Genomic DNA, 21,823 nt, shown 5'->3' with positions numbered 1-21,823 from the left:
GACTTTGAGCGAGGGCGTATAGTGGGCATGCGGGAGGCCGGGTGGACGTACAGCCGAATTGCTCAACACGTGGGGCGTGAGGTCTCCACAGTACATCGACGTTGTCGCCAGTGGTCGGCGGAAGATGCACGTGCCCGTCGACCTGGGACCGGACCGCAGCGACGCACGGATGCACGCCAAGACCGTAGGATCCTACGCAGTGCCGTAGGGGACCGCACCGCCACTTCCCATCAAATTAGGGACACTGTTGCTCCTGGGGTATCGGCAAGGACCATTCGCAACCGTCTCCATGAAGCTGGGGTACGGTCCCACACACCGTTAGGCCGTCTTCCGCTCACGCCCCAACATCGTGCAGCCCGCCTCCAGTGGTGTCGCGACAGGCGTGAATGGAGGGACGAATGGAGACGTGTCGTCTTCAGCGATGAGAGTCGCTTCTGCCTTGGTGCCAATGATGGTCGTATGCGTGTTTGGCGCCGTGCAGGTGAGCGCCACAATTAGGACTGCATACGACCGAGGCACACAGGGCCAACACCCGGCATCATGGTGTGGGGACCGATCTCCTACACTGGCCGTACACCTCTGGTGATCGTCGAGGGGACACTGAATAGAGCACGGTACATCCAAACCGTCATCGAACCGATCGTTCTACCATTCCTAGACCGGCAAGGGAACTTGCTGTTCCAACAGGACAATGCACGTCCGCATGTATCCCGTGCCACCCAACGTGCTCTAGAAGGTGTAAGTCAACTACCCTGGCCAGCAAGATCTCCGGATCTGTCTCCCATTGAGCATGTTTGGGACTGGATGAAGCGTCGTCTCACGCGGTCTGCACGTCCAGCACGAACGCTGGTACAAGTGAGGTGCCAGGTGTAAATGGCATGGCAAGCCGTTCCACAGGACTACATCCAGCATCTCTACGATCGTCTCCATGGGAGAATAGCAGCCTGCATTGCTGCGAAAGGTGGATATACACTGTACTAGAGCCGACATTGTGCATGCTCTGTTGCCTGTGTCTATGTGCCTGTGGTTCTGCCAGTGTGATCATGTGATGTATCTAACCCCAGGAATGTGTCAATAAAGTTTCCCCTTCCTGGGACAATGAATTCACGGTGTTCTTATTTCAATTTCCAGGAGTGTAGTATACAGTTAGCAACATATAAGCCTACCATAGTTCCGACTATTGTGAACAAATTCACAACATTAATGTTCCTAATACTCCTGTTTCTTAAAAAATTACGCAATCGGAGCCATGTACGCGGATTAAATCAGTGGTTCAGGAAGTGTGGAATAATTTTTTTCTATTTGATCACAAAACATTTGCGTCATTTGCGATTTCGGTCAACGATGACCATCTTCAGATCTGTTTTACATCGCCTAGTATAACGTAGCCACTATGGCTTCATTATATTAGGATATGTCTGAACCCGCCCAATCCAAATAGCCCAACGTATTTACGTGAGAGCCGGCCGCGGTGGTCTCGCGGTTCTAGGCGCGCAGTCCGGAACCGTGCGACTGCTACGGTCGCAGGTTCGAATCCTGCCTCGGGCATGGATGTGTGTGATGTCCTTAGGTTAGTTAGGTTTAAGTAGTTCTAAATTCTAGGGCACTAATGACCACAGCAGTTGAGTCCCATAGTGCTCAGAGCCATTTGAACCATTTACGTGAGACGCCGAAAAAAGACGAGTTAGGCAGAATCGTAACGACGAGTAGCTCAAAGTGTAAATTATAGGTACGGGAAACGATTTGTTAGGCGAACAGCTCTTTTCTGTGAAACAGACGTAGAAGGTGATAAAACGAGAGACAAAGAAGGAGGATGGAAGGCATAGAGAAACAGGCGGTGCTCGTCTTTCGGAGATTCAAACGTTCTCTCGCGTCTTATGTAATGGGGTCGTCACTGTTGTAGCGGAATCAACAATCTGTCGAGAATCTGAAATTGCTCTTAAAGGATTTTACGTCAGCTGCAGACATCCAAAAGAAACTAGAAGAGATGCATAAATATCTTGAAAATAATCTTCTTCTAAATAGACTAGAGGACCTCAACACATTCAAAGTAGACCTGCGTCACATTACTCACATGGGATACCAAAAATATGATTGTGATTTTTCCGATCTCTGAAGTGATTGACAAAATGCAGTTGAAAGTGAACAACCTGCCAACTAACTTACGACAATCCTGAAACAAGCGTTCACCAGGAGAAAAAAAAAAGCTGCTTGACCTGGAACGAACTTCCAGACTTTGTCGTGGCGCGTGGTCAGATCTGTTTTGATACCTCCCACTGTCTGTGGAAATCTCGTGTGTTTACTCGACATTCTTGACATATGCGGTCATTAAAAATAAATGCTGTGCACTATGCGATAGTAATGACTGAAATAAGTAAGTTAATCGAAGATTGGGAGACAGCCGTTGCAAAGCACGGTAATGCTCCTCAGCTTCCAATTCACTTAAGGGCAATTGTAAGTGATCCAAATGAAAAACAGTACTTTTCAAAAAATTTGTATTCAAGAAAAAAAGTTCCAAACTTTGTGAAGAACATGCTGCAACAGTAACTCTAAGGTCCTCACACCGTAGACTAACACGAACGAGCATTTACGTGCAAAGCTCAAAAATGGTTGAAATGGCTCTGAGCACTATGTGACTGAACTGCCGAGGTCATAAGTCCCCTATAACTTAGAACCACTTAAACCTAACTAACCTAAGGACATCACACTCATCCATGCCCGAGGCAGGATTCGAACCTGTGACAGAAGCGGTCGCGAGGTTCCAGACTGTAGCGCCTAGAACCGCTCGGCCACTTCGGCCGGCCGTGCAAAGTTCACACAACATTAAACTATATATTAATAGACAGGGAAATGTGACACATTATGTACAGGGTTCGTCACAAATCTGCTTAACAGCGATGGACGCTTGCGCAAAATCCGCGCTATGGTAAAGTCGTGTGACGGATGAGCGTGGAATACAAAAGCAGGAAGCAATTAATGAAAAAAACCTCCATGTGCTGAACTGGGCAGACTCTCCAGCCGCGTACGAAAACAGTGTTGATACCGCAACCAACAACGGCATCATATCGGTCTGCAGATAACAAAATCAACTCCAGAAGAACCTCTCAGCGCCGCGCAGGATTAGCCGCACGGTCTTGGGCGCAGTTGTCATGGACTGTGCGGCTGGTCCCGGCGGAGGTTCGAGTCCTTAGGATAATTTAGGTTAAGTAGTGTGTAAGCTTAGGGACTGATGATCTTAGCAGTTAAGTCCCATAAGATTTCACACACACATTGAATCTCTCAGCATGCTACTGGAAGTGACCACCGTACGATATTGATAGATTTGTTGGTTCTGGCTTAACAAAGGAGTATGGGATAGGAACATAATCAACTTCGTTAAAATTTTTAAAAGTCTGATTGGGAAAACTTAGTGTAGAAACTGATCGTCAAATATCAGAAGATCCTGACCACGGCGTAGCCTGCATAGCATATAGACACTTACCAACTGCCTTACAAAACGCACAAAATGTGTGTATTACAGTATAGAAAACTCCTAGACATTGTAGTACATCTTGGAGTGCGGAGCTTACAGATCTGAATATATACAACAACTGCGCAAATTTTATCAAAGTGCTTTGAGACACGACGAGAGAGAGAGAGAGAGAGAGAGAGAGAGAGAGAGAGAGAGAGAGAGAGAGGCTAGACTGCTGTTGTAAAGATCAATGAAATCCGAATACGCAGCTGTCATAGATAGTACGTAGAAAAATCATTGGGAAGAATACGTTCAAAGGCAACTAGTAATAGATGCATGAGCGACTCCATTTAGAACAGAAAGAGAAAAAATAAAAGCACCAAGTGTATGGCGTGAACAGGGAGGGACTATTACAGCAGGTTGGAGAGGCTCCGCTGCGTATCTGCTGCGGTCGCTTCTTCCGGAAGACTACAGTGAAAATGGTGTCGATCTTAAAAGAGAGGCACGAGAAAATATATATGTCCCCACATGAAATTCCAGAACTCGTTGTACCATTTGTACAAGAAGAAATTGCGTTTGTTATCAATCAACTAAAGAATGGAAAGACCATGGCCCCGATTACAATCATAACGAAACGCCGAAAGCAACAATGAACAAAACTTTCCCATTCATCACACACTTATTAAATGAATCACCAAAACAAAGAAGAATTCCTGCGGTGTGGAAGTATATGCAAGCTGTAATAATCCAGAAGTGCATGGGTAGATTTCCAGTGGTCCCTAAGAGGTAAAATCCAATCAGTCTTTTTAGCGCCTTCGGAAAAGCAAAGGAGCGCTTGATGTGCAACAGATTACGGACTCAAAGGGAGCTACATGCCCTCTAACGGAGCCAGTCCGGCTTCATAAGGAGCAGATCTATAGATGACGCAGTAAGCTGCAACTGTAGCAGCTAGTATGTCGTAGGCATCAAACTTGACATTGCGGACGCGTTAGTCCAGTTATAGCGGTCCACTATCTTTGCCCGCCTTAGACAGGTACAGGTCCCAAAATGTTTGTATCAGAGCCTCCCAGGTTACTGTGAAGGATTTACTGTGGAGTGGGACACAGCATCCAGAAACTAGTGAGGCGAGTAACTAATGGTTGTGCACAGGGATCTATATGTCGACCAATTTTTTGGGAGCTTACTCTTGAGACATTGCTAACAATGAACGAAAACGCTTAATTATTTGTAGTATTGACGATGATGCGTTATGGCCACAGAGAACTCAAGAGCCAGTCTGGATGGAGACGCGAGTAATGTGCTTGCTCAGAGACAAAAATGGTGCTCAGATAATAAATTAGAAATCGTACCAAAATAAGACCATCTACATGCTACTCAAAAGCAGCCTCTCTCACCCGCAGAATCCTACTATCAGAATTGGGGGGAACTCCGGTGCGACGCAGTGAGGTTTGTAAGTATTTTGGGATACAGGGGGTATGTAAAATAACATGTACAGTGGTGGCAATGGGATGGTCAACAGCGTAGGTAAGGCACGTGTCACGTTGGACTAAGCGCGTTCAGTACGGACTAAGCACCAGTGCAAGTTGTTTACGAGTAGTTCACACTTCGTATTTACATTCAGAGGCGAGGTCGATGTGCAATGAAAGACCTAACAGAGTTCCAAAGAGGGCAGATTGTGGGGGCCAGATTAACTGGAGCATCAGCAACCAAGACAGTCAACTCTCAAGAGCAGCTGTTGCAGCATCATGACAGCCTACACAAAACATGGAAAGACATCATCGTGTAATCGTAACAGTGGGAGCATATCAAAACTAAATGACAGAGATCGTCGTATGCTAACTCGAATTGTGTCAAAAGAACACAAAACTATGGCGGCTAAAGTGGCTGCAGAGCTCAGTAGCCACCCCGTATCTCTTAATACTGTCCGCCGAGAGCGCCAAAAAGGGAATATTCATGGACGGAGTGCTATATCGAAACCATTAGCGACGTAAACCAACGCAAAGAAGCGTAAAGCATGGTGTCAGGAGCATAAATCCTGGTAACTGAACAGTGGAAACACGTCATATGGTCTGCCGAGTCAACGTTTTCGTTATTTCCAAAGTAGGGCCGGGTTTACTTCTGGAGAACGCGAAAAAAAAGCCTACAATCCTGATTGCTTGATTCCGATGGCTAAGCATGGGGGATGAAGTCTGATAGTGTGGGCAGCTATATCATGATATTCTCCTGGTCCCATCATTACTCTCAAAGGCTTCGTTGCAGCCAAAGATTATATGAACATTTTAGGTGATCAGGTGCACCCCATGATTCAAATGTTGTTCCCCAACAATGATGCCGTATTTCAGGACGATAACGAAACCATTCACACAGCCAAGACAGTACAATCGTGGTATGGGGAGCACGCAACTGAAGTTCAGCGTCGTCCCTGACCAGCACAGTCCCCGGACTTGAACATTATCTCTTGTGGACGGTATTGGAGCGCAGACATCGGAGCAGATTTCCGCCTCCCTCGATATTCCAGGAATTAGAAGAGTGGCATAACATTCCACAGTGGACTATACAATTATTGTATGCCAGTATTCCAAGAAGAATCGCAGCTGTATTACGGTCAGATGGGGGTCCAACCCTTATTAATAAACCATTCCCAAGCAAATACAGTGTTCACATTATTGTGCCTATCCCCTGTATATATGAACTAGAATTACTACTTTCACACACAATGTATTTCACATATGTCATAAAGATATTAACGTTATGCATAAATTTCCAAGACTGGACCCCACTTACTTTAAGATCTCTCTAATTTACTTAGACTCTATCATGATACAATCCTCACTGCTATATAGAATTTCTCGTCATCCCATGGAGACACAAACCGTGCTGAACCACTGCAAGTCAACGCTAAGGCACACACAAGACCGTGTGCTGCTGAGGCTATAGGAAAACATCCATAGAGGTGCTATTAGTCGTACTAGGCTTATGCTGCTCTTGGACACAGCGGCTCATGGGTCAGGAAATAACAGCCAAACGAGAGCTAAAAGCATAGAAAGCGGCAAAGAGGCTGGAAACATTTCGCAGTAGTAAAACGAGAAACCAGCCTAAAGGTCCAAATTTTACCTTTTTTTTTTATTTACTCGATGAGTAGATTCGGGCCAAGACCCACTTTCAAATCATCCTAACATAGTAAAAAATGCCATTTTCGAAGGTGTGAAAAAAACGTCAGACATTTGCAACTTACAGTTTCAGCGCATACAGCGCATACTTAGAGAATAAGAGAAACCCAACTGTAAGTGATTATGGGGAAGTGAATAATATGAGTGAGTGAGTGGCGATTGCTGAGGACAACCAGTAGCAGTGGATATGTGACCACAGTGTATCAGCTATGGGAGAAGCGGAGGAGTGAATGGGATCTTATATGTGACTTATAAAGGTGTCCCAGCAAGGGCAGGCTGGAGTGAGGTTGATGGGGTGAATCCGTTGGGGTCCACTATTTGACTTCACTGGGACTGTGGATGATGGTGCTAACTCACCAGTGGCCCCAGCTTAGGACTGACAGGTGGTGGATTCTAGACTGTTTGGGGATAATATGGGTTTCTGGAACTCAGGCCTGGAGATGTAGCATGCTGTCCACAGCAGTTGGGGACTCACTTGCGTAGACGTAAGTAATGGTAGAATGGATTATAGCTGTAGAATTCTGCAACAGGAGCTTCCTGAAGAATATACTTTTCTTGACAGTGATGTTTTCCTGTGGTTAAGATAGGTAACTGCCAGTAAGCCATCTACCGTAATAGTAGTGTAGATGACTGATAAATGTGGCATCATGGTTTAAGGGTTTTCGAAGGCTGTTTTCTTTTTTATTTAATACTTCGTAAATTTTATATTTCCTTTATAATTAATTTCACGAATTATTGAAAATTTTGAAATTGCAAATCGTAAAATAAATTTTAATATTAGCTGTATAAATCTTCCTGTAGCTATGTGAAAATACGGCCTGCATAGGTTTCCCGTAGGTAGGTGTCGAAAATGTAAGCAATAATAAACAAATAGATATATAATTACACAACCTTGCATAGTGAGGTCATGTGGCCAAGGTTAGTTATCCATGGGTGGTGTCATAACGACGTTATAGTAAAGAGGCTGTGACTTGCTGAAACATGGAGGGCAACTTTTTAAGGTTACAGGCAACTTGTTACAATTTTAGTGGAATTTATAACAATTTTGGAGAAACTTTTTACTGTTCTGGGGAATCTTCTTGCTGTTTGGAGCACTTTATTGGCTGAAAGAGGGAAGGAAACTTGTTACAGTTTCACTGTAATATGGGGCAACTTGTCAGAGTTTTGCTGTAACAGGAAGGGCAGCCCCAGCAGCTGACATTCCCGGTAGATGACCCCTCCCAGTAGTTCACACCCTCTGTAGTTGACCGCCAGTGCACGTACACATTGTCAGGTTCTGGAGTTACTGTGCAATTTTAAGATCGATTATGTGAAATGCGCTGTCAGGTTGCAGAACGTATACTGCCAAGTTAAAACACATACGTTGCCACTTTCAGGTTATAGAATACTTTTCAGTTCTGAATGCTTATTTGTTTGTGTCAACTGCCGCTGCCTTGCCCATCTAGCACTAAGAACAGAAAATGACAAGCGTTCTGTACTGCAAAATAAAATTAAAATAACCTAGTATGGAAAACTTACAGAAAAATGTAACTGCCATTTGACTGTGTGATACACTTTATTACACAATATAGATTTCAGTCTAAAGCCATTATCAAGTGGTACAAATGTCAAAAATCATCTGACCTGTGTGGATTTTTAACATTTGTGACGCTTGATGATCTTGATGATGGCCTTAGACTGAAATCAAGGTCGAGTAATAAAGTACATCACACAGTCAAATGGTGACTATACCTTCCTGTAAGTTAATACGACTGTTGCTGCATATGAAGGAAAAATCACTCTAGAATGGATTCACCATGATGTTAGGTTGACTTTTAAACTGAGTAGTTGAAAACATAGCAACACTTGTTTCTTACCATTGCAAATGTGTCTTAACACTAGTGTGTGACAGCACATGTTAACATTGTTAGCAAAGATGTTTTGTGTTGCTTGATAAAGTTGCTATCCTAACATGAGAGTGAGTATCAGGTCTGGCATTTTCAACAGAACATTGCAAACGTTTTGTACTACAAAATAAAATTAATACCCTAGTATGGAGACGCTGTAATGCATGGGTGATTTTGAAAATGTAGCAACCATAGTTTTATACCTGTGCCAACTGCCTTATTACTGTTCAGTATGCTCTTTCATCGAAGTGTCATGTAGTTTACGCTATCAAACAGCAGAAGGTAACAAAAATTTTCAGCAGAAAGACGAAGTTAATACTCAAGTATGGGATCACTATAATTTTTGTCTGACCTTGATATCGGTTTTAGAGACGAGATTGTGAAGAATTTAGATGAAGAAATAACATTGTTTACTTTGGAAATTCTCATTGACAAGTGTACTTTAAGCTGTGGCTTAGATCATTAGTATTATTGGCGAATGTAACGTGTGGTACAAAATTCGATCTATGCTTATATGCTAACCTGTGATTTATTTCTCTAGGGCAAATACCGAGCCGTTGTGGCCGAGCGGTTCTAGGCGCTTCAGTCCGGAGCCGCGCTGCTGCTACGGTCGCAGGTTCGAATCCTGCCTCGGGTATGGATGTGTGTGTTGTCCTTAGGTTAGTTAGGTTTAAGTAGTTCTATGTCCCCTAGACTTTGATCTAGGGGACTGATGATCTCAGATGTGAAGTCCCATAGTGCTCAGAGCCAAATACGCGAGCAGCGTGTGTTGTGCTTGCAAAATGTGGTACAACAGTCAAACATTCGTCGTTGACTTGTGTGCTTAACCCATCAGTTTCATCAATAGTGTTAGTAGCCAGACTATGAGTATTTTTTAAATCTTACTAAACATTTAAGTTATGACAGCAGTGGTCCATGTGTTTATTCGAAAACTTGCATATTTTGCGAAACATTACAATTTTGTTTTCCTGCAAAGGTCGAATTTTTGTTCGCAAAGAGATCTGTAATTATACTTTCATATTTCGATAAGAAACATGTAAAGTGTGTGTGTGTGTGTGTGTGTGTGTGTATGCATGTGTGTTTTCTGTACTCAAAATCGTTACTTATTAGGATGAATAATTTTAATTCCTTGGCAAAGATTGTATTTTAGAGACTTAACACTATTCATATGTATCTTATTCCACCACCATATTTGGTCATGTTGTACAGCATGTAAACTTTACATATTGTGTAGTTTTGTGTAGTTCTCCTTGTGTATTACAGTAGGATGTAGTTCAAGGGTTATATTAGAAAAAGTATCCCTTCAAAATACCTTTATTCCATCCCAAAACATGCTTGGTCGTTTTATTTGTTTTTTTTTTTCAAGTTGTGTGTTTTTACAGTGTGTATTTTTATTAGATATTTGGTAATATTTAACAGCTGATTATGGGAAATACAGTCTGTTAATATTTTACAGAGTCTTTGTATCTTAGTTCCGATTGGTAAATATTGCAGCTTTCTACGAAATTCGTTTTTGTACTTAACCTCAGTTAGACATGAATCATTTGCAATAAATGCAATAACTGCCAAACAACATCCATCGACGATTATATTTTTCTGACCTTACTACAGTAGATGTTGAAAGTGACCACCATTCATCTCTTTGCACTTTTGGGCCTTGATCAGCAAGCTGCTGAAGGTGGATCGAAGCTGGACTGCTGGAACCGCTACAATCTTGTTCGAAATGTTCTGCTGCAGTTTTTGAAGTCTATGAGGGTTGTTGCCATACACGCTTGATGGCTCCTCACATAAAGTAATCGCACGTTGACAGACCAGATGGCCTGGTTGATCAGCTACGGCGGCGACCAGACAAACATCTGCTAATATCTCTGTCAGACATGAAAACTGTGTAATTGTGCTCCAATGTTCGGTCGGACGAATGGGCAGTTGCACCATCCTTTTGGAAGTAACAGTACGTCACGGAGTGTGGTTATATGCATTGTCTGACATCCAATCGTATTCACACGTCCAGGCCACCGTTATTTACTTCATTCTGTATAAGCACTGATTATTTGGGAATGGAATTTTGATCTATCTTCCTAGATGATAGTGAAAGAGAGAATATAACCACTCTGTTTCCTCAGCACAGAGCACAATAACTCTTGAATACTAAAATCAGGTGATTAATAAGGAAATCGAAGACATGGGCTTCCTTTATCATGTACAAATTATATTAATAACCATTAGAGAATTTATCCTCTTGGAACATTTCATTTCTACCTAGAGGCAATGACATCCTTAAGGAATATGTGTAGCTAGCAGAAGTCTAAGGTCATTAGCACGCACCTCATATGTGCTTATGACCACAAGAAACAGGTACAAACATATTATTGAGGTTGCACATTATTCTTGGATGAAGAGAATGTGGACTGCAAATTTTCTCTTGAGCTTTACCCATTTAAACGTGGGATACGATGAGAAAAGGACTACAAGTAGGTTCGTCAGACATCAGGACACTGGTTTCTTTAATTCTAGACTCTGAAAGCAGTATGTTAAGTTCTGCCGCAGCTGCATGGCTTTTATTATACCAGAACCGGTTTCATGTTTGCGTTATTTAGTACATACTCATGAACGGAGAGATCACGGTAAACTACAACGCACTTTTTCAGCACGCACAGTGGTACGTCTTTCGACAGTTGTGGCTACCCAAACGTTGAAAGGAAATTTCGACTTTTGGTGTGTGCTGTAGATCTGTGATCGTAGACATGGATGCATCTACTTTATATACACGTAATCTCTGTCCTTGAAAGAACAATACACACTGAGCCGTGGTAAAAATTTGCTGTTTTCAAGAGTCCGCCGCAGCGCATAGTGTGAAGCAGTCGCCCTCCACTTCTGGTGGTGGCGCCGCTGTGGCAGTCGCAGCTTTGGTTTCTCCCTCTGGTGGAAAAGGGGAAAGGTTGACAGTTCACGTGCATTTAAGGGGTTCTATAAGCTCGCCAAGGGGTCAGTCTCGGCGAATGTGGGTAGTTGGTCAGCCTGAGTCGGTGCAGTGTGAGGAGTCTAGTCAAGGGGTCAGTCCGAGTGAGGCTGGATCTGTCTCGGGACTCCAGTTGCTGGTCTGTCTCTCGTTTGCATTTGTGCGGCAGTTAGTGTCTGTCTGTCGTCCGGAGTGATAGTACGTGTTAGGCCGCCAGTCTGCTCGAGTTTGTCCAGGCAATAGTCACTGGCGGTTGGATCGATCGGTTGGTCGATCGCGCACTGAGACACAAGATGACTTGCCCGGCTTGAGTGTCGGCGCATCTGAGATCGCCACGTCAGTCCAGTGGGCTGCGCCGCATAGCGAGGGGTAGTGGCTTCGCGGCCGACACGAGAGCAACAGGAGCCAACCCACGACATCGGTCTGGCCGGTGCGAGCTGCGACGACGTGAGACGGGAGATCGGCGCGCCTTCCTGCGTCCGTTGAAGCGGCTGGCAGCGGACGGTTCGAGAGAGCGTTGGAGGTGCTGCGCCAGGTCCTCGTCAGACATCGCAGTTTGTTAGAAGTTAAGTGGTTCGCGATATGTTGTTTCATTTTCTTGTTAAATTCTACTTCTTGTCTTGGTCCGTCACTCGACACCAGCTTGCTCGTCTGTCTCTCGTCCGCATTTGTTAGGCAGTTGGTGTCTGTCTGCCTGTCGGTGTGCCATACGTTAATAGCTGCCTCTGTCATGTTGTCGGATTCGGTGTTAACTAATTTATTGCTTAAGGTGTAAAGGCCGAATACGTTTTTATCTTGCCTATCATCTTGAGAGGCGGTATATGTGTAACGTAGAGCATGTTTGTATATTTTATGTAAGACTGCATTTCATGCGTTTTTATTTAAATGGTCATTTTAGTATATAAAGTTGCCAACTTGCCACCGTAACAGTTTCTTTTAAGAACAAGTTGCACTCTCGGTGCCAAATAATTTTTAATGTGAGGGTTTTGGTAACATTTCCATCCCTCTTACGGGGTGCATAGTTTATGTGTTTGTGTGAGTTGTTAAAATTTTTAGTTGAAAGTAATCTGGTGTGATGCAGATTTTCACCAGTGTAGTCTTTCAGAGGTTGTTGCTAGCGGTCGTGACTACGGCCGTGTTAAAAGGGAGTGGTAAGGTTCTCAGCCCAAAAACTCATACTATTTAAACATTCATGGTGGTGTCTGATTGTACTATATCGTGTCTCCCTACCACTTTCGCGCAACGGCGCTCTGAGCGTGTTTTTTAGGGAATTAACTAGTTTGAACCTGGGACCTGTTGCTGGTAAGGAGACGCCAGACTACACATGACATGTAGAATTCAGAAGAGTTCAGTGAGACTAGCGATGATATAACCAAATACTAAATGATCTCAGCGTCAGCTCCACTGCAATCCCTGTAAAAGAATCTTAATAGTAACTAAATTTAGTGGAAAGGGTTCAAGGCTTTCCTACTTTTAGTTAGCTGGTAAAATAACGTCGAAAAAGCAGTTAAGTTTACCATTGGACATTTTATTCTACTCACAAAACATCGTTTATAAATTGCACTATTGATAAAAGGAAATGTAAAAACCAACTGCGTTCAACAAAAATGTGAACGAATATTCCCTGAATGGGTTTCCAAGTTCTACAATCGATCGAAGGATGACCTATGCCATATCACGTCTATAATCTCGGTTTAATTTAAGTTTCACACAAGAGAAAACTATCAAAATGGTCTACAACTATCAAAATGGTCTACAGTGACCCTCAATTATCTTTAATTACTTATTTAACTTGTCGTAAATTACAGTGGCTGATGTGGCTTCTCAATAAGTATATAAAAGAAAAATCATCGCGTTTCAGATCTGTTCTTCAAGTGGCAAATGTGAACACCATGAGTTTTAATTAACGATCACCATTAGTATTACGCAAAAAGGGGCTGTAACAGATGAGACTTCTGCAGTTCTGAGTGAAGCCTTATGCGCTCAAAAATGCGGCATCGCATGCGTTCATTACCTTGTCGGTGTCTAAACAGCGTCAGGGCGGCAGCGGCCGGCGCAGCAGCCATCCAGCCCGCCGTGGGGCAATGTTTTTAAAGTTTGCAAAGTAACAGAGACGCTAAAAAGTCTCACGCTAAAACGTGTGGGTGGTGTGGTCCTTTTTGTGTTATCGTAAGATCTATACTGCTTTTCTGGAGACCTCTAGCTTTTAACATGGGCTGGGGGTGATCCTTGACGTACCTGAGACGCGAAAAAGCCTCACGCTAAAACGTGCAGGTTGTATAGTCGTACAGGTAGGCTCGCGGCGTGGGTGCCCAGCCCCTCCCTTATCTAGCTTAACACGGTTCTGCTCTCGGCTTCTGTCCTCGTTTCTCCCCTCGGAACTGCGTCTGCCTCACGGTGTGAAGGTACGACATGCATTTAGGCATTCTTGTGTCAGTCTGTGGTATTCCATTTGCTCACTCGTTACTCGTATTACTTTGGTTAATTTAATGTCACGATTTATTCCGAGCTATGTGACATACTACTGGATTTGCTTATCATGTCAGGGTTTTCATGTAAGGTGTTGGATTTGCCTGACACCTTACAACTATCTATAAAATAGTTGTTTTTTCTGCCTCTGAATAAATTGTAACTTGATATTTACAGGGTGATTCCTGATTATAATTTTTAAATCTGTTTTTTTAAAGGGCTTTTAGGAATAAAATTTCCATTTATTTAAAAAAGAAAAAAATTAATTTGTTTCACCAGTTACCCATTGGCAGCTAATTCCACGCTCACAGAGTGTGATTAAATGTTTTAATGTTGTTGATGAATCGCTAGTAAATAAAGTAAATTCTTAAGAAAAAGGTTTTGAAAGTAAATTCACGGTTCACACGCAACGGTCACTGTTGTACTGACCGCTCAGAATGATTCCGCTGATATTATGAAACGAGGTAACAACTACAGGCAAGCATGTTAGAGGGAACTCATCTGTGCAAAGATTCATCGGATTTTCCCTGTGGTTCCCATTTCGCGGATGATTGGACCTTACTTTCCAAACAGTCGTATTAATGATGTCGGTGTCCAGTGTTCAGCCCCGTTACATTGGTACCAGTTGATCCAGCAATGCGCAAACGCTCAGCGTGATGCCCACCTGGAACCGAAGTTCTCCCAGTGGAGGTGTGGCGTAGGGGACCCCTCTGAAGGCGGCGTACGGCGTGCCCAGCTTGCTGGTGACTACGCTGCCCTTCAGCACGCCCTGCTCCACTGTCACCAGCACGTCCTGAGCCTGTCAAAACGAGACACCACAACTTTAATGGCACATTTTACTTCTAGCTTCCTTGGTCCTAACCCTTTGGTACATATAATTGCGTAGGCTTCCGCGGCCAGAGTAAGTCGACTTGACCCAGAAGAAGGCCGCTGTAGCCGTGGTCGAAACGTTGGTTTTTCTCCAGCAGCAGTAGTTTTTACAGTGCACTGAATAGCTTTAAATGCCACTTGTCTGGCGTTTTCACTCAGTCATGAGCCTGCAAATGCTTGTAGGGCACAAAACTATTAAGGAGTGCCCACAGCAGTGTGGTGTGTGCAATTGCAGTCTCAGGACTAGCTGAAAACGCCAAAGATGCGACTGTTAACAGCTATCCAATGTAGTGGACGTTGTGCGCCACAGGACTAACAATGCCAAGCAAGACACGTGGTAAACGTTTGAGCTTTCAGGTAAACGAGGAACACTTCAGCACCAAGGCATACACATTAACTGACATACAGGGTGCAAAGTATTTAAACAGACAAACTCTGGGAGGTTGTAGGGGATATCAAAACAAATATTTTTCCCTAATGCCATTTTTTACTATGAGGAGTATTAAAACCGGTAGAAGAAGATTTCTCTGGCGGTAAATTAATTAAACCAACAAACACTTTTCCATTTTTCTGTGACCAAGAGACAAGACATTAAGGCAACCCAATTTCGTTTACAGTAGATTTTCAAAAATGCCTCCATTGACACGTAAACACTGGTTACACCGTCAGATCATGTTTATTTATTTTATTTTATTTATTTACATGTCAAGTTCCGTAGGACCAAATTGAGGAGCAAATCTCCAAGGTCATGCAACGTGTCAGTGCATGAACTTACAACATAAAAGTAATAACAGATAAAAATAAGTGTTAATGAACCTGAAAGAAAATCAGTCCATAAGTTTAAGCAAACGCTACCAGCAATACAATGATAATCGGTTTAATTTTTCAAGGAACTCCTCGACAGAATAGAAGGAGTGACCCATGAGGAAACTCTTCAGTTTCGATTTGAAAGCGCATGGATTACTGCTAAGATTTTTGAATTCGAGTGGCAGCTTATTGAAAATGGATGCAACAGTATACCGCACACCTTTCTGCACAAGAGTTAAGGAAGTCCGATACAAATGGAGGTTTGATTTCTGCCGAGTAGTAACCGAGTGAAAGCTGCTTATTGTTGGAAATAAACTAATATTGGTAACAAGAAACAACAATAAGGAATATACATATTGAGAGGCCAATGTCAAAATACCCAGACTCGTGAACAGAGGTCGACAAGAAGTTCGTGAACTCACACAACTTATTGCCCGAACTGCCTGTTTCTGAGCCAAAAATATCCTTCTAGAATGGGAAGAGTTACCCCAAAACATAATACCATACGACATAAGTGAATGAAAATAAGCAAAGTAGACTAATTTACGTGTCGAAGTATCACTCACACGCGATACCGTTCGAATAGTGAAAATGGCTGTATTATGTCTTTGAACAAGCTCCTGAACGTGGGCTTTCCACGACAGCTTACTATCTATCTGAACACCTAGGAATTTGAACTGTTCAGTTTCTAATCATATGCCAGTTCTGTGAGATTAAAACGTCAGGTTTTGTTGAATTGTGTGTTAGAAACTGAGTCTTACTGTGATTTAACGTTAGTTAATTTTCTACGAGCCATGAACTGAGGTCATGTACTGCACTACTTGAAACCGAGTCAATGTTGCACACATCCTTTACTACCAAGCTAGTGTCATCAGCAAACAGAAATATTTTAGAGTTACCCATAATACTAGAGGGCTTATTATTTATATATATTCTGTCTGATATGGGCAGAAACCCCAGGAGTATCCTGAATTAATCCTGGTGCTGTTACTATCCAGGCAACCAGATCCTCTTCTGATACAACAGGAGTTGCGTAAACAAGGTTGCGCATCTCTTCCCATACAAAAAGTCCAGAGGGGACATATCTGGGGATATTCTTCCTCAAATTAAGGCCGGTATTTGATATTAGTAGACTTCTCTTGGTCAGAAATGCCTTTTTTGCCATAGCGAGTCTGCTTTTGATGTGAACATAAAAAACCTTACTACTCCAAAAATATAATTATATACCCTTAAACACATATAATACAAACAGAAAAATTAGATTTTACTTTCATCGAAGTATCCTCCATTCGATTTAATAATCGCCTCACGAATACGAGGTAAGTGGTCAAAATGTAGTTAAAAAATGGTTCAAATGGCTCTGAGTACTATGGAACTTACCAATTATGGTCATCAGTCCCCTAGAACTTGGAACTACTAAAACCTAACTAACCTAAGGACAGCACACAACACCCAGCCATCACGAGGCAGAGAAAATCCCTGACCCCGCAGGGAAACGAACCCGGGAACCCGGGCTTGGGAAGCGAGAACGCTACCGCACGACCACGAGATGCGGGCCAATATGTAGTGCGAGTCTATATGATACCACTCGTTCTTAACGACATTCCAGAGATGTTCCTTGCTTCTTATGTGAACTCTCAGGATACGTCTGTGCGCTTCATCCCACAACATTTCAGTAAGATTACAATTAAGGCTTCGGGACAGCCACGCCATATCTTTCAGTCCCTTGTGTTTTTCCTTTGATGCTATTTACTTCTTACAGAACGCCGGACGATGTTTCGGCTCATTATCCTCTCGTAATTTGAACCCTTTCCACATTAAGCGCAAACCACATGGTATCGAACAACAATGAAGAGCTCGTCTGCGGAAGTAATGCTTCTGGTCTATGCACCCTTCTAGTTTCACAGTGTTGATATCTCCTGAAAAACACCTCCAAACTATCATAGAACCACTATCGTGTTTAACTGTAGGTAGAATACACTGCTGGGCCATTCTTTCTCCTACGGATCGCCGAGCAATGCGCTCCTAGGATTCACGAAATTTTCCTGGCGTCAAGAGCATTCCAAGTGGTTTCTGGGTTGCAGCCGGATGACGTCGACTTTTTGCCACGATATTCCGGTTGACAACCTTTCAGCCATCTTCAGGTGAATGTTTTGCACTGGATATTGTTGGTTCACATCGCTAACTTCATGCTAAAAGTTGGCGCGAAGACGCGTGCGTAAAGGCGCTCGCTACGGTAGTGCCCTCGCCGATTTTAGGTCCCTCTTCGAATTCTGCTCCATCTATGGCACAAAGGCGCATTACGGTGACACTACATGCGATTACGGTGATAACACATACACGCTCGTTGTCGGAATGAGGACTTGCGGAGTTAAAACTCAGATGGCAAATTAATAAAATTAATTGTCATTAGAAGTGTCACTAGCCATAAATTGTTCCCTTTCCATAGAAATTAGAGAAATCACAGGGTCCCACGCCTTACCCAGTTGAGAGCCGCCATCACTATTAATCAAATCTTTTGCGTTCCGTATTTCCATCAATTTCTTCATAACTATAATTCTTAATTATCTCCTCGAAGACAAGATTTCCGTGGCAGAATAATGCATATAAAATCCTGTAGAAATGTAGTGTTAGGCTAAGGCTAACATATAGGGCTGCGGAAGGTGAGTGTGGCGAACACATTCAACGCACCTGTTAGGTGCTGTGCATGTCGTCTGATCAATGTACAGTGGCAAGGTATTACGTAGATTTCAGCCTTCCAAAATCACAGATTGTCCTTTACTGAGCCGAAAAGAACAGAAGCGTTTGTAGGTGGCCAGAAGGTAACATTCACATAATAAGTTATTTCCTAAGGTTTCTGCCTGATTTCGAAGAAATTTCGTCAAAGGGTAGCTTGGCTTGTTATCAAAACGTCCTGATCCCGGGTAGGAACCGAGACACTTCCCCCGTTTTGAATAAAAATCATCAGCAACCGATGACTTCCAGCATAAGAAGTTGCCCTCGTTCCACTGACGGTCTTGTCTAAGAGACCGAAGGGTCGGACAGAGTTTCAGAGCAGTTTCTTGTCCTTGTGCTGGGAAACTTCCCTATCAGGAGAAAGAATAAACAATGATCAACAGCATGAGTGTGCAGAGGGCAATGGAAACCCCTGCGATGAAGACATGTAATGTGTAATCACAGGACAAGTGACCTGTAACTGAAAAAGTAACATAATGACCTCTCCATCGGCAAAAGATTACTGAATAATCTCCCATTCGGATCTCCGGGACGGGACTGGCAAGGAGGAAGTGAACATGAGGAGAAGATGAAACAACCAACGAAATGGTAACATTCTGCGAGTCGGAGCGTGGAATGTAATAAGCCTGAACGTGATAGGAAGGCTAAAAAATCTCAAAATGGAAATGCAGAGACTCAATCAAGGTACAGAAGTGGTCAGAGAAGTAAAATGGAAAGAAAAATAACGATTTATGGTTAGGCGAATATAGGGTGATAACAACAGCTGCAGAAAAGAAGTGTGACGCCAGTAGAATTCGTCATGAATAGGAAGGCTGGGCAGAGAATGAGTTACTATGAACAGTTCAGTGACGGGGTTGTTTCCGTAAAATTCGAGAGAAAACAACGACCACGAGAATATTTCAGGTGTACACGCCGATTTCGTAATCAGAAAATGAAGAGACAGAGAAAATAAACGAAGGTATTGTACGGGTAGTTCGGTACGTAAAGGGAGATGATAATCTAACAATCACGGGGGTTGGAACGCGGTTGTAGGAGAAAGAATTCAAGAAGAGTGACGGGTAATACGGGCATGCCAGAAGGAATGAGATAGGAGAAAGGGTAATTAAATTCTGCAATGATTTTCAGATGGTAATAGCTAATACTCTGTTCTAGAATCACAAGAGCAGCAAGTGTAATTGGAAAGGGAGCAGAGACATGAAAAGATTCCCGCTGGATTAACTAATAGAGTCAGATTCAGAAATCGGACATTGGATTGTATGATGTACCCAGGAGCAGATACAGACTCAAATTACAATTTAGTAATGATGAACAGTAGGCTGAAGTTCAAGAAAATCGTCCAGATGAATCTATGTGGAAGGTAGTGGGATACTGAGACCGCCCGGCTAGCCGCGTGGTCTAACTCGCTGCTTTCCGAGCTGGAAGGTCCCTGGCACGAATCCGCCCGGCGGAATAGTGTCGAGGTCCGGTGTGCCTGCCAGCCTGTGGATGGTTTTTAAACAGGTTTTCCATCTGCCTGGGCCAATGCGGACTGGTTCCCCTTATTCCACCTCAGTTACGCTATGTCGGCGATTGTTGCGCAAACACTGTCTCCAAGTAAGCTTATACCATAATTACTCTACCATGCAAACATTTGGGGTTACGCTCGTCTGGTTTGGGACGTTCCCGGGGGATCCACTGGGGGACGAACCGCACAATTACCCTGGGTTCGGTGAGAGGCGGTGGTGGGATGGGTGGAGTGCTGAGTCTGTTGTGGGGCTGAGAGTCACAGAGGGCTACGGCGGGGACGAAGCCTCACCCTCGTTTCTAGGTCTCCAGTTCAATACAGAATACACACAGCATAATGGGATACTGAAGCACTGAGATACGATGAAACGCGCTTGAAGTTCTCTAAGTGTGTGGACATTACGATAGGCAATATAACGTAGGCAGTTCAGTTGAAGAGACCTGTAAAAACAGTAACCACGGATGCTGGCTAGGCAACAGGAAGTTAACAGCCAGTAAATTTTGGCTAACAGAGGAAATACTTCAACTGATAGACAAAAGAAGTAAGGAAAAGTTCCAAAATCTTCAGGGGAAGACAGGAATACTGCAATATAAATCACTTAAGAATGAAATAAACAGGGAGTACAGGGAACCCAAGGTGAAATGGGTGCAGAAAAAAAAATGTGAAGAATCGAAAAAGAAATGATTTTTAGAAGAGCTGACATAGCCTATAGGAAAGTCAAAACAACCTTCGATGAAATTAAAATTAAGGACGGCAAAATTAAGAGCGCGTTGGGAATTCCATTGTTGAACACGAGAGTGCGAATAGATGGAAAGAGACACTGAAAGCCTCTATGACTGATAAGTGTATAGAAGAAGAAATTGGAGACGATATCGACGACATAGGAAACCCAATATTAGTGTCTATGACGTGTCGAGAGGCACGTTAGCTCTGCCCGCGGCCAGAGATTCATGCTTGGCTTCGTTTAGTGCTGGGACCGCGAGACAGCCCTGAGCACCGCTGGGGCCATGGTGCGACGGGGGAGCAGAGAGGACAAGTCAGTTGCCGCGAGTGGAGGCCAGCTCCGACGCCATGGTGTAAGCGGAGAACAAGCCTGTGGTGCCTCGACAGGAGCCTTAATGACCCATCGAGCGAGGTGTCTCTAACGTCGGGCTGGACCCAAAGGGGTTGGAGTGAGTCACTCGCTGCACGGAGACGAACGAGACACCCTCTTCAAGCTGGTACGCCATGGAACTGCCAACGGGACACCCCTCATTTTCAGCATGGGGTATGGCTGCAGTCTGGGCACAAACTGCCCTGTGGAGCAGCTAGCGTCTTTCCCTGGGACAGAGGTCAGTAATTCCATATGAGGCTTCTGCATTTCGAAGGGAGAACTCTCTGATTGCTTTAGTAGCTGACGGTTGCATCTAGGACGGTAAGTGATGCAATATACGAGGGCTGTTCGGAAAGTAAGGAACGAGCGGTCGCGAAATGGTAACCACAGTGAAGATTCTATGAAGCTTTGAACATATTTGTTGGGCAGTGTCTTTAGTATGCCCGCAGATAGCATCACGTAACTCCTTTCAGTTCTGAGCGCACAACGGGTGCGTGAAAATGCCTAGAAATTAGTGTGTCCCACAATGCCGAGACGTCTCTACCACTTTCACGCGACCCCACATAACGTAACTCTCATACATTTCCTTCTTCCTGACAGTTCCCAGGTGCTCACTGCAGGGGTCATAGAGATGCTCCTGCAGCGTTTTCCCGGCCTTGTGTCGTTCTGATTTTCATATCTGGTCAGATTAACCGCTGCCTATGAAGACAACATTTTGGCATAGACTACGAGCTGCAGTCCAACGTAGAAAATTGCCGGAAAGCACAGGAGGCTGCCTTCTACGATGAGAGTACTGGAAAGCTGGACTAACGCTATGGCAAATGTCTAAGTTGGAGCAGCGGCTATGTAGAGAAGTAGCTGGAAAGTATAGCTGCTGC

General features: G+C 43.7%; 1 protein-coding gene across 1 annotated transcript in view; it reads right to left on the bottom strand.

The window, feature by feature from the left end:
• LOC126336138 (venom carboxylesterase-6-like) overlaps nt 1-21,823 on the bottom strand; it is a 76,011-nt gene that overhangs the window by 49,128 nt on the left and 5,060 nt on the right. The window contains exon 2 of the mRNA XM_049999629.1: nt 14,600-14,734. Within this exon, the coding sequence (XP_049855586.1) occupies nt 14,600-14,734 (135 nt within the window). The remainder of the gene's footprint in view (nt 1-14,599; nt 14,735-21,823) is intronic.

Source organism: Schistocerca gregaria, chromosome 2, assembly GCF_023897955.1.
Source record: "Schistocerca gregaria isolate iqSchGreg1 chromosome 2, iqSchGreg1.2, whole genome shotgun sequence".
Taxonomy (NCBI): Eukaryota; Metazoa; Arthropoda; class Insecta; order Orthoptera; family Acrididae; genus Schistocerca; species Schistocerca gregaria.
Note: the sequence above shows the minus strand (reverse complement) of the source record. Positions and strands in the feature narration are given on the sequence as shown.